The sequence below is a fragment of the Aspergillus mulundensis genome (genome assembly GCF_003369625.1).
Source record: "Aspergillus mulundensis strain DSM 5745 chromosome Unknown scaffold_0, whole genome shotgun sequence".
NCBI lineage: Eukaryota > Fungi > Ascomycota > Eurotiomycetes > Eurotiales > Aspergillaceae > Aspergillus > Aspergillus mulundensis.
In genome coordinates this window covers 275791-288140 of record NW_020797888.1, presented here as the reverse complement: position 1 = coordinate 288140, position 12350 = coordinate 275791, and the positions used below count along the sequence as shown (strand labels likewise).

Genomic DNA, 12350 nt, shown 5'->3' with positions numbered 1-12350 from the left:
GGAGTGCATGTGGTTGAATCGCACCCCACCCTCCACTCAGGGGTAATGTCTTCAAACCATGACATAAAGTGACTCTTGGAGACAGCCCTCTCATAAATAGTAACCCTTGTTGTAAGATATATGTATGTCTACATTTTGCTGGTGGTCTAGCGTGCCGGTCGGGAGTTAGGGCTTGGTGTCTCAGGTGACCCACCGGGACACGCTCGAGAAGAATTTGGATACTTCCAACCTTAACACTTTGCAGTTATCTCCGATGGATTTTCTCGATTCGCTACCTGGAGTTGATGATGCGGATCTCACATACAGTAATTCATGCGCTGTTCTGTTCCACTGGAGTATGATTGTTTACATTCTGTGTATTAGCCAAACTTCCAATGGAGTGTGTGAATATATATTTTATCAGAACATCACTGTCCGTTCAGCAAAGAAAGAACAACTACAAACCCAATAATATATGCAAATGGCCCAAGGGCGTAACTATCTTTAATTTCTTTCAAAATTCTCCGGAGAAGCCCTCTCTAAAATAAACCCCGCTACAGAGGCCAAAACATTTGCCTTCACAAGTTCACATTTAACCAAGCCCGGCAAAGTAATAAACTGCCCGGTCGGGTACAGTAAAACCGGTCGTCATGGGGATTTTTGCAGGTGAGTGTAAATGGCGTCGTACATGTAGGTGTAGATATCGACGCTGATGACATATGACAGGTCAAGGAGAACTGTGAAGGCGGAATCAGGGAGCATTGTGGGAAATAACTGTATTATTAGGTATCACCCCTTTGTCTAGGCATAACCATGACATGCATAGCATTGATATATAACTATATTGCAGAGTAGCAGATGTTTTGCAAGTCCAGGTGAGGAACCTAAAATAGCTGTAACGGACATGTATTAGTCCCTTGGTTAGGAATCACACCAACCCTTTGTTCCTGTAACTAACTCAAACTTCCTGAGACTAAAAGTCCCATCCCGAGCCCGTATGTCGGATTTATAAAGGTAATGAAATAGTTCATCTTGGAATAACTGGTCCGTTGTCCGTTCCACATCAACCCCTTGGCTTTTGGGTGCTTAACCTAGAGTGAGATACTCCCAAAATCGCCCAACTGGATTGGTATTCCAAGGACTCCGAAGTTAACAAATACATCCACACTTTACATAAAGTGCCAAGAATAACACTAGCTCGGCATATTAATTATCATGCGAACCGTCCCAGCTCTGGTTGCAGACCTGAATGGAAATTTATACCATGGCGGGTTCACGGTGTATAGAGGAGCGTTGGTGTCCACGTCTTAGATCGGCCTGATCATCTTGGCTTCGCCTTTACACAGTCTGCTTAATGGCGGTTAAGATATAGTACCTTTTCCACGATTCCTCGCAGAAACAATCCGTCCAGCAAGGTGCTAAGGTTAGGGGCTATGAACACGTGGTCCCGCTGAATGTAACTTGGAAACGAGTTCGCCATCGACGCATTGAATGGCATTGTTTTGCGGACAGCTGTGATGGTTCTCCACGTATATACCCATCACCACCACAGACTAGTCCTGGATCTGGGACCCCTGTTCATACAGCCAGACTCGTAAGCAGGGCCGCAAGGCGTGCCCAGCAAAATTGGGATACCCACAACTCAGCCAAAAGGAAAACAGTGTCGAAGATCTACATCGATGGAAACGGGCTGTGCTTGAAGTACAGGAGCTGAGAAGATCATGCAGCCCTCCCGAAGCTGTTAATGCAATTAGTTTCGAGTGACCAGTGAATTTAGCGCAGGATAAGCGGGACGTCTGCATACATTAACCAGATGGCTTGCCCACACAGGGAAGTGGATGATCAGGAGTGAATGAACATGAGTAAAGGAACAGGAGTGAAGGAACAGGAGTGAATAAACAGGAGTGAATGAAAAGTGAATAAAATTGTTTATGCTCCACATCTCCTTAGTTCAAGATATAAGTAGCACAAACCCTACCACCAAAAAGCTGCATCCGAATCAAATTCATTCAGGTACATCTTGGATCCACGTTTTAACACTTGACCAACAAGAGTACTGTACAAACTACGCCAAACTTCAATGAAACCGGAATCCCCTGAGAACATACCCATGGCAAAGCCATCCAAAAGCGCGAGACCCAGCGCCAAAGCCACGGGAGTCGCGCAGGATACAGCCACAAACCAAAACACAATAGCTACGACCAAAGCAGACCCCTTCCAGGCACTGAACCTGGACTGCATCAACGCAGTACTCAAGCATATGCCTGCCTCTGACTTGGCGCACGTCCAGCAGGTATGCAGGCTCTGGAAGGTCCAGACCCAGGATTGGATTGCGGCGCGTGGGCTGAACATGAATTTCCCGCGGGCACGGAATCTTCCGAGAATTGACGACGGGCAAGAAAGGCATGGGGATGGAGAACAGGACTCGGACGAGGCCAACATTCCGCTAGCGATGGAAAGGTTCAGACAATTCGGTGAGTGACCCCTCCATTCCGCCTCGCCAAAAGCATAACCTATCTATGGAGAGTTGGGAGACGCTAATGTGCACCATCTAGGCATCGAGCAAGCAACAACCGCCCGCTGGACCTCAGGAAAGCCAACCTGTGTCAACGAGTACCGCATCCACATCCTTGATGGCTCCCTCGTCATGGCAGGCGACTATGTAGCCTGGATGCGAAGCGGCTATTTCTTCTGCAGCCGGGCGGGGTACCAAGTCGACGAGGACGGAGACCACTGCCCTCACCCCGTTAAGATGTTGGACTATCACGTCGTGCCCGAGCATTCCCTCGCTGCCGTGCAGCTGCACGCCGCCGGGTACCTTGTTATTGTTGAGAGCACGCAGCGTCTGCGGGCGCAGATGCAGGGTTCCTTGGAGGATTTCAAGTACAGGTATGTGACCCCTTTACAATATACTAGCGACTGTGCGATGTCCAGTCTCGAGACAACTCGAAGATAGCTAACACGACCAAAATCAACAGCCAGTTCGTAATCGACCTCAAAACGGGCAAGACGATCTGGTCGCAAGCAGTGCCGTACCGTGCGATCGACCAACAGACAAACACGATTTCCCCGATCGCGCTAGGCTGGGACCGCATGTTTCGACACGGGATGGACGTCGGCACCGTGGACGTCTATGATCTCAAGACTGGCGGCCTGGTCTACACCTTTGAGCCATCGATACCCGCCTCTATGCTCCGGCCCGGATGGACCTGGATCTGGCGTCTCGGAGGCCGCGACGTAATGGTGGTATTGCAGTGGGATGTCGTTGCACATGAGGGCGAGTACGGGGATGAGGACGACGACAATGACAACGGGACCCCGCGGCCTACTATATGTCAATTCGAAATAATTGACGCCGTTGACGGGCATATGCTGCAGACGATCCGGTTCAAGGGCTGGGACGGCCTTACGATATCATTTAGTTCCAGGCTTGGAGAGAAGGCGTTTGCAATGGTGAGCGAGTACACGACGGTGTTGGGTAGACGGACGGGATGTTGTCATACGTTTGAGTATAGTCCCTCTGCAGACGGGCTTTTTGTGGACCGCGGATTGGAAACCTTTAACCTCACCGCGCTGGGGGTGAAGGACGTGCAGAGGGAGAAGATCGACATCGACCCTTTCAGGCGGTTCATTGTTGCTGTGGGTGTTGGCAACGGGTGCCCTCGTGTCGTTGAGATTCCAAGGGACCCTCCCGCTCTGAATTCTACTGTCCGCCGTGTCCACTCTAGGCCGGTGCGTCTGTTTGTGGGAAAAACCAAGACCAAGAGACCCTATCGTCTCCGCGAGGGGAGGCAGATTGATATCATTAACCGCGTTTTTATTCTCGGGAACAGGCTTTGCCTGGTCTATTCTGCCCGTCCAGGCTATCCGGTCAAGTTGGAGTATGATGTTTTGGGCTTTGAGGTTGAGGGTCTGACGCGCCCGACAGATTTAGACGTCCTCTGGTATGAACCGGATTCTTGTCCGATGTTTCTACAGCACATTATATGAGTATTCTGTCGTGGATTCTGTGGTTGCACGTTTTTCTGTTGGACTCGGAGGGCAAAGCTCAATGTGAAGAAACAGACATGGGAAGCAGAGTCGTAAAGGGAGAGTGCATTGTTTGAGAAACAATACATACTATCAATGTAGCTAGAAAATTCGTCACACAGTTCTGGCGACCATTCAAATATCAAAGAAAATATTTAAAGTATCCAATGTTACTCTTTCAACGCACTGTCAGAGATAATCCCCCGTATTTAAAATACTGAACTTTTTAGAACGTACAGTAATCCGAGAATAGCGCATGACGTTTCATATGCACGGGGCTTAGTTGTAAACAGCGTGCCATACACCCAGCCATTTCTCGGTGTCATGCCGCTTTCATGCGTTCGAGCCCAGCAAACAACGAGGTCAGGGGTTGCAGGGGCCGTGAAGACAGCCATTGAAGACCAGGAGTCCTACCGACACATCTCCCCCTAAACCCAGGTTTAACTGCAAAGCAAATTACTTGAAGCGGGATGAAAGCACGTTAGTCGTGGAACATGTTTCATCATTGTTGGTCAGGACATTGTTTTGTCAAGCTTGCAAGTCAACAAAGCATTCTGCGACCACGCAAGCCTCGTCCATTGTTTGTTTGTCGCACACTACCCTTTTCAGCCTAAATTTACGAAATGCTGTGCTGTAAACGGCAATAAATTGATTCATATGTCCAAACTACTCCCAGAAAAGATGCCATGATTTTCTTTGCCCATGTCCAACCACTCAAATATGTCCGATGAAAGCACAGACCCCTTCCTATACCTGAACTATGACTGCACCTATCTGGTCCTTCAATATCTTAGCATCCACGACTTGGCGCATGCCCAGTTGGTCTGTAACCTCTGGCATATCCTGCTTCGGGAATGGGTTGGCGGGCCTGCACTTCGCTTGCATTTCCCAGACGCCTGGAAAGAGCTGAGGCAGGAAGAAGAGGAAAGACAAACAGCAGAAATGCAGGGTAACATAGGCAATGACGGAGATATGCTCGAGGACGCACATGATAACAGATCGAGCAGGCTGGAAATGTTCAACTTGTACGGTCAGTTCCTCTCCCCTCCATCTTCCCTCATAAACTCCTCTTTTTGCTTCATGGACCCGACGTTATCCAATTTAAGTGCATTCAAACTGATTTGACTGTATCAACCTAGCTTCCGATCAAGCTTGCAGCGAAGCATGGGTGTCAGGGAGACCGAAGGTTACATATAACTACCCTCTCGGTCACCCGTTGGGCAATATGTACACCATCGCAGGAGATTTCATTGCATGGCCGCAGGGAGATAGCATCTTCTGGCAGCGTGTTGGATACCAAGAATGCGAAAGCAACGCCCAATTGAGCCAATACCCCGTCAAAAAGCTCGATGTTAATGTCCGTAGGTACAATGTGCATTTTATCCGCGCTCATGCCGCTGGGCTGTTGTTGCTCGTGGTTTACGTCCCCGAAGAGAGGGTGTTCAGGTATGGGATCCAGCTCCTGTTGCCATCTATACGCACTTAATGTACCATTTGCTAATCTGCAACGAACCGCAGGGAGCACGTCTTCCATCTCGAAACAGGCAAGGAGCTCTGGGTAAAACAACGGGACGAGGAAAGCGGCAGGCCCTACCCCATCGCAATGGGCATGGACAGGCTGTACCTATACCACAACAACACCAGGCGAGGCGTCGACACGTACGATCTGCGCACGGGCACCCTCCTCGCTTCCCAACCCTCCTGCCTCCCAGACGCGGACATCGACAACCGCCAAACCCGCATTTGGCGTCTCGGCGGGCGCGATGTCCTCGTCGCACTCAGCGTCGTCAATGTCCACGCCTGGCACATCGATGCACTAATCCACTTCATCGACCCTGACCAAGGACGCACGATCGACACGATTCTGTTCCGGCACCACGTTGGTCTCGATCCGCGGGCTGTGAAGGTTCGGGTCTCGAGCCGACTTAATGAGTTCGCGTTCGCTCTGGTAAGCGAGGTTTGTGATGAAGAGATGTTTCTGCTGAAGATCCAGACTTTCGACTATGACTTTGCGACTGGGAAGTTCGTTAAGCGAGGATCATCTGAGTGGTTTGATTTGACCGACCTGGATATCAAACCGGCGGATTTGCTGGACTATGATCCCTTCCGCCGTGTTATCGCTGTTGCTGGGAGACGGGATATTTCGCCTCGGATTATCTCCTTGGACGGCGATATGGGAAGCTTTACATGTCGAACCCTTGCTATCAATACACCTGCTGGTAGTGTGGTAGGTGGGCTGGAAAACGTGATTATTGACGGTAGCCGCCTGTACGTGTGTTATGAGTCCGTCCACTGTATGGACGACTCCGGCAGACTTGCCCGGAAACATGAGACTGCCGTGTTTGAATTTGGCACACGAAGTAACTCGAGCTCGCATCTCAGTCTAGGCGGGGAGGTGTGTCTGCATCCACTGGATTCTATTGGTGATCTTGGACGGCTGATATAATGCAAATACACGAAACCATCCTGAGGTCCACGGGTCACTCTCATCACTAACTGCGTTTCGCAGCGCTCGAATCCCTCTAGTGGTGAGGCAAGATTAACCGTCACCCGCAAGCAACAGGGTATCCTAATCACACAAGAAAACATGGTCTCTAGACACAATATTTAAAATAATTCTAGTGTTCTACAAAATGATTCAGGTTGAACACTGCACGTGACTGGGGTGGAGGCGATCAGGATTTCCAGCATACAAAGCACATTCACATAACCTGAATATCATGTTCAAAGGGTGAAAGCTTGCAGAGGGTGAAAGGGCGCCTGGACTCACAACAATAAAGACAAAAGGTGAAGAGACTTCAATGTGAATGACGCTTTGTCTCTGCGCCCCCAGTGAACGCAGTCTTTGTCATCCAAACGCTTTACTCCCGTTCTTCTCACAAAACCTATAAGAAGGGAGCAAACCCGCCCATATTTGCGATACAAGGAGCAGAGAAATCCCATACACGATCTCCATACAGATCTCCATCATGACGTCCCAACGCAAAGCGGATCCCGTCAGCGCCCTGAACTATGACTGCCTGAACCTCGAGTTCCAGAAGTTGAGCTTGCAGGATCTAGCACGTGCTGAGCAAGTGTCCACAACCTGGAAAAGCGCAGTCGAGGACTGGGCGTCGGGGCAAGGTTTGCTATACCACTTCCCTGATGTCTGGAAAAAGGTGAACGCCAAGCATCACCTTCGCACGACGGAAGGAAAGAAAATTGCGCTGGCAGCGTTTAAACAGGCTGGTAAGTCCAAGCAACCTAATCCCCAATGTATATTAATCTGCATACTGACTGCTCCCAGCGTCGGAAAAGCTCACCACTGACAGATGGCTCACTGCCAATCCCAAATGGGCCATTGAGTACGGCGCCGGCCACGACGACCATGAGACAAGAGGCATTTCAGCCGCTGGCAATTTCATTGCCTGGGGTAAGAAAGACCCGGGCTGTATCTTCTACCAACGAGTCGGGTATCAACCGAGTGACGATGGAAGCCGGTTGCCATACCCAGTGAAGAAGCTAAACCTGGACGCTCTGCGGAACGCGGCTACCTATTGGATGTACATGCATGCTGGGGGATTGTTATATGTCACCAGACGTGTACTCCAAATAAGCTACATGTAAGTCGCAAACCTCTAAAAGATGACCCCTGTCATGAATCCTGATATCTACCAAATCTACCGCCAGTGCTGACACAGGATTATAGGGAGCACGTATTCGACCTGGAAACCGGGAAGGAGCTCTGGTCCAAAGAGGTGCTTTGCTATCCTACCACCGATCGCTCCAACCCATGGCATACACTTCACCTACCCGCCGCAATAGGATGGGAGAGGCTTTATCGGCCCACGGAAACAGGGTCAGTAATGGAGGCTTACGATTTAAGGACCGGCGCCTTGCTATACTCTATTCCCTGGGCCCTGGGCTTTACACAGAAGATAGACTACACCCATGTCTGGCGCCTCCAGGGACGGGAAATCATCGTGGTGATCTCCGTTACCAGCAACCAACAGCCACCGATAGCGCGCTTCCATCTCATTGACGCCCAGATCGGACACCGCATCCAGCTCATTGAGCACAAATGCTCGCCTCCCGTTCCCGGAGCGTCTGCGTTCCATGACCCCCTGTTCTACGCCTCCACTCGCCGCGGAGAACTTTCATTTGCGGTAGTGGAAGAGATAGACCATCCTACTCCACGCCTGGGGAAAACCCACGCAACTATCCAAATATACGACTATGACGCCCCAGTTGGACAATTTGTCGCCAGGAGCCCGGAAACCTTGTCTCTTAGGGGCATGGGATTCGGAAGTTGGCACTTCTTGAACTGCAGAAGGGCCTATGATCCCTTCCGGCGCTTTCTTGTGGATCGGTTTACGCTCTTCCCGTTCGGAGAGACTGAGGACGGTGTTACACGCTTGGCCGCAGGAGTGAATATTGCTCATGACTCTCGCGCCGAGAACAAGGCGCTGGATATCGGATGGTCATCGCCTGAGAGAATATCGGTGGATACGTTCCAGGCTTTTCGGATCGGACGCAATAGACTGTTCGTTGGAATGGATGATACAGGGAAAGACCGGGGCTTTGCGAATGCCGCGCAGATTGTGGAGTTTGGCCATGGCTCAGACGTGCCTCCGCCGACGGAGGATACTCTCGTTGATCCAAATGAGGACCATGGTATCATGATACGTGATCCTTGTCGTTACGTGTAACCTTTCAATTTTGTGTTGTTTTGTGTTTAGTCCGGTCAGTGTCTCTCGTTTTACTCCTGACATACATAGGAATATAAGAGCCCTTTTTTGGTATCACGGTTCCCTTCTGCGCGCCTTTGATGCTTACTACCATAGTAAGAAGTACACAAGCAAGCCCAGGCTATGAGACGCTCCCAAAGCCGGCACTAGGCAAACAGGTGGGCCCCCAGGCTAGAAACATGCCCTGTCCGAACCTCCACTATGACCACACATGTACAATGGAGTCTTTCCCAATAAGTTCCCGACCTTCTCAGTACAGGGTCCAAGTGTTCTGTGATATTCATTATTGTTGTTAATGTCCAATGATTCTGCCAGTGTCATCACTGTTGGTGTTCAGGACGGATGCCGAAGGCACACTTCATGTTTCTTGGAGGAATGTACTACTAATTGAATAAAAGTAAAGATCAAGTCCTAGTTTGCCGGTCTTCGGCCCTAAATGTAGGTTTCAACCCTGGATAAGAGCATCTTAGCTACACAACAGCTTGTTTTAGATCTTTGCTAGGAATCATTTGTTCAATTTAGTTTCACGGAATGCAGCCAACTGCAGCAGAATTTTAAACATCTAGCCGGTCTTCTAGATGTCACATAACCAAAGGGCACTCTACAAGGTCCCTAGTACATTGCTGACTGGAGCTAGGAGGCTTAATGTCTATATGAAGTCACAAGAAAATCCTGCAAGATTATGAATATATTCTATCAAAGGTTGGTGACAATATCTCAGCCAAACTAAAGGTGAGTTGATGCTCTAGGTATATTAACAAGCTCTTCATTTCAAATCATGTACATGCCGATGACCAAACCGCACTAAGTAGATCGTCAGCCCGGTCAAACAGCCCTCCAGTGGACCGCAATTCAGTTATCCGGATATGTACAAGCAAGTTGGTTGTGGAGTTCCCGAGTACTTCCTTCGAGCTTATTGAACATTGCCTTAGACCTGGGGTGTCTGCCTAGTCGGTCCGTTACAACGGACATAGGCTACCATGTCAAACGTGAAGGCAAGGGGCATAGCAGTGGATGCAAAACTGGCGCTGCACATGATGCAATCATGAAAGACTCGTTCAGCCTAAAATACAAAGCACATTGAAAGGAACCAAAGGCCCTTGGAAAGAATCCAAGTCATGTCTGACCTTTAGATGAAAATCATATATTATGGAGACTTTACATAATTGAAAATGAAAAAGGCGATTCGGCCGTGAATACAAAGGGCATTTACAGGATCTGAAGATCCCTGTCAAAGGAAATCCAAGCAATATCTGACTTCCGGACAAGGCAACGCCCGAGAGCCTTTGTTGGGCGCTTGAAAGCCAATTATGTTAAATAAAGGAGCTTTATCCCTGGTCGACCAGGTGAGAGTGTTTCATTGTCTATGATGTGCAGCCACGGGGTATAAGTAGAGCGCAGACTCCTCCCATCCACCAAGAATTTTATCACTTGTATGCTTTGCAGACAGCCCCATCAGCGAAGCACCAAAAACATCCCACAATTACCCCAGAACAACTGATCTAATCCAATGCAGTCCTCAACCTCAACAATGGCACAGCAACGCACGGCAGACCCGCTGGAGGTTCTTAACTATGACTGCGCGTGCCTAATCTTCGAGCAGCTTAGCGCGCAGGACCTTACCAGGGGTGAACAGGTCAGCAACTCCTGGAAAAGCCAGATCCAGGACTGGGTCTCTGGACACGGGGTTAGGCACACAAGCTTGAGTGCATTGCTAACGGGCAAGCCTCGCTGCGCAATGGAGTTCACGCAACCGCTCGCCGACAAGCCCTTGGTCACAGCGGGCGACTTCGTTGCGTGGACTGCGCAAGACGGCGTCTATTGGAAACGCGTTGGGCATGAAAGGACCACAGCAGGAGAGTGGTGTCCGTTCCCGACGGAGAAGGTACGCCTCGAGATCTCGTCAACCACTACGGTGGAGTATATGAAGGTTCATGTTTCAGGTTTCCTTTTCATCGAGGTACGTGAGAGGGTTGCCTTTCCAGAGGAGCAATACGTTTACAGGTAAGTCCACAACATCCATGGAGATACGAAGGCTATACTAACGACTGTCTACAAATAGAGACCATCTATTCGAACTGTCAACTGGTAAGGAGCTCTGGTCGAGAGCCCTCACCCCCAATGAGGACGATGCCCGGCTGAGGCCCTCGCTTTCCCCGTTGGCATTAGGGTGGGAGAAATTCTACCGCTATGGGCCAAAGGCAAATACTCTAGAGGGGTATGACTTGAAGACTGGGGATCTCCTCTACACCGTAGCCATTCCCCCAGAGGTTTACGGAGTCCCAGCCAAAGGGCGTGTTTGGCGCCTCCAGGGCGCCGAGATCCTTGTGGTAGTGAATCACAACCCGACCACTACGGGCGTGGAATCCGTCCTTTACCTCTTCAACGCCCAAACAGGCAATCTCGTACAGGATATCAAGTTCGAGACCCCTGGACTTCCATTATTCTACAGGCTCACACCGTCGTCCCGCAGCGGAGAACTGGCTTTCGCGGTGACGGAACAGGGGCATCTGATGGGATCATCCATCATGCGACTGTTTACCTACGACCGCAAAAAGGGCCAGTTTGTGGCCGGGGAAACTGAGAAACCCTGCCATGTTGGCGGCGGGTACGACCCGTTTCGGTCCTTCTTAATTGGTGGGTACTTCCTTTATGGCCATTATTTTGTTATTTCGTCTCCCGAGGGTGAGGCCGCGCTGATTGGCAGCGGTGCCTTCGGTAGAAAGTCTAACAAGTTCGAGCGGCATGATTTCTCTGTGGAAAGGGCTTTGCAGGCACGGGATCGCGCTTGCACGCCTCAGGGCGACCACTTCGCGTTGGTTGACCATGTCACGATTGTTGGCAATCGGCTTTATTCTTCTGGCATGCAGCCCGGGGGTGGAATCATTGTTGTTGAGTTTGGGCCGTCCCCTGCCCTGCCGTTGCCCACGGAGGATACTCTGTACCGGCCGGACGATATTGAGTAAGGTCTGTTTTCTTCCCTTTGTTTAGCCTCCCCACACTCGCTTTATGTTACTTTCTAGCAATATGATTTGATTTTTATTAATATAGTTACATACCTTTCTAAACCACTGGTTGGGGCGAATCGCTGTAAACCTGATTGCTATACCTAGGTACTAACATGGTAAGTGTCACGGCGCAAGATGCGTTTTGTATAACGTATACATTTATCGATATTGCAAAAAACAATGTGTTTGGTGTCCATTCTAGTCAAAGATGGTACATCTTGCGTACACTGGGCGTATTGATGGTTCCGCCTTTTCTCTGCATGGTACTAGTATCTGCGCAGGCCCGGCTTTATCAAGCCTGAGCATACCAAGGGTGCCATTCCCAATGATCATTTTTGGTTCAATGGCAATGGCAAACAGTGATAGATACTAGAGAACAATGTATTGAAGCTTGAAAGGGCTACACACCCCATAGTACAAAGCACTTAAAGGGGACATTGAAACCCCACTGAAAGGAGTTCAAGTCATGCCCCAGACTTGGACAATGAGGATTGCCTGGACCATGAGTTAGACTTCAAAGCCGCATTATGACTACACCCCAAGGCGATGCCATCTTCATTGTCCATCATATGTTGGCATATACCGCCATCCAGGTATAAATACAGCC

The 12350-nt window shown here is 49.8% G+C and overlaps 4 protein-coding genes across 4 annotated transcripts; all 4 read left to right on the top strand.

Annotated features, from left to right (window-relative positions):
- Positions 1-2089: 2089 nt before the first annotated feature.
- On the top strand, positions 2090-3969 carry DSM5745_00083 (uncharacterized protein; the record flags this gene model as incomplete). Its single annotated transcript, XM_026742099.1, has 3 exons — positions 2090-2453; positions 2535-2868; positions 2958-3969. The coding sequence occupies 3 exons, from the start codon at positions 2090-2092 to the stop codon at positions 3967-3969; spliced, it is 1710 nt and encodes a 569-aa protein (XP_026607944.1).
- A 759-nt stretch (positions 3970-4728) lies between these two features.
- DSM5745_00082 (uncharacterized protein) lies at positions 4729-6454 on the top strand (the record flags this gene model as incomplete). Its single annotated transcript, XM_026742098.1, has 3 exons — positions 4729-5038; positions 5148-5454; positions 5527-6454. 3 exons carry the CDS (start codon positions 4729-4731, stop codon positions 6452-6454), a joined length of 1545 nt encoding a protein of 514 aa, XP_026607943.1.
- Positions 6455-6977: 523 nt separating this feature from the next.
- On the top strand, positions 6978-8696 carry DSM5745_00081 (uncharacterized protein; the record flags this gene model as incomplete). Its single annotated transcript, XM_026742097.1, has 3 exons — positions 6978-7236; positions 7295-7610; positions 7697-8696. The coding sequence occupies 3 exons, from the start codon at positions 6978-6980 to the stop codon at positions 8694-8696; spliced, it is 1575 nt and encodes a 524-aa protein (XP_026607942.1).
- Positions 8697-10266: 1570 nt separating this feature from the next.
- Positions 10267-11701, top strand: DSM5745_00080 (uncharacterized protein; the record flags this gene model as incomplete). The annotated part of the gene is made up of 2 exons (XM_026742096.1): positions 10267-10739; positions 10798-11701. The coding sequence occupies 2 exons, from the start codon at positions 10267-10269 to the stop codon at positions 11699-11701; spliced, it is 1377 nt and encodes a 458-aa protein (XP_026607941.1).
- Positions 11702-12350: the final 649 nt, after the last annotated feature.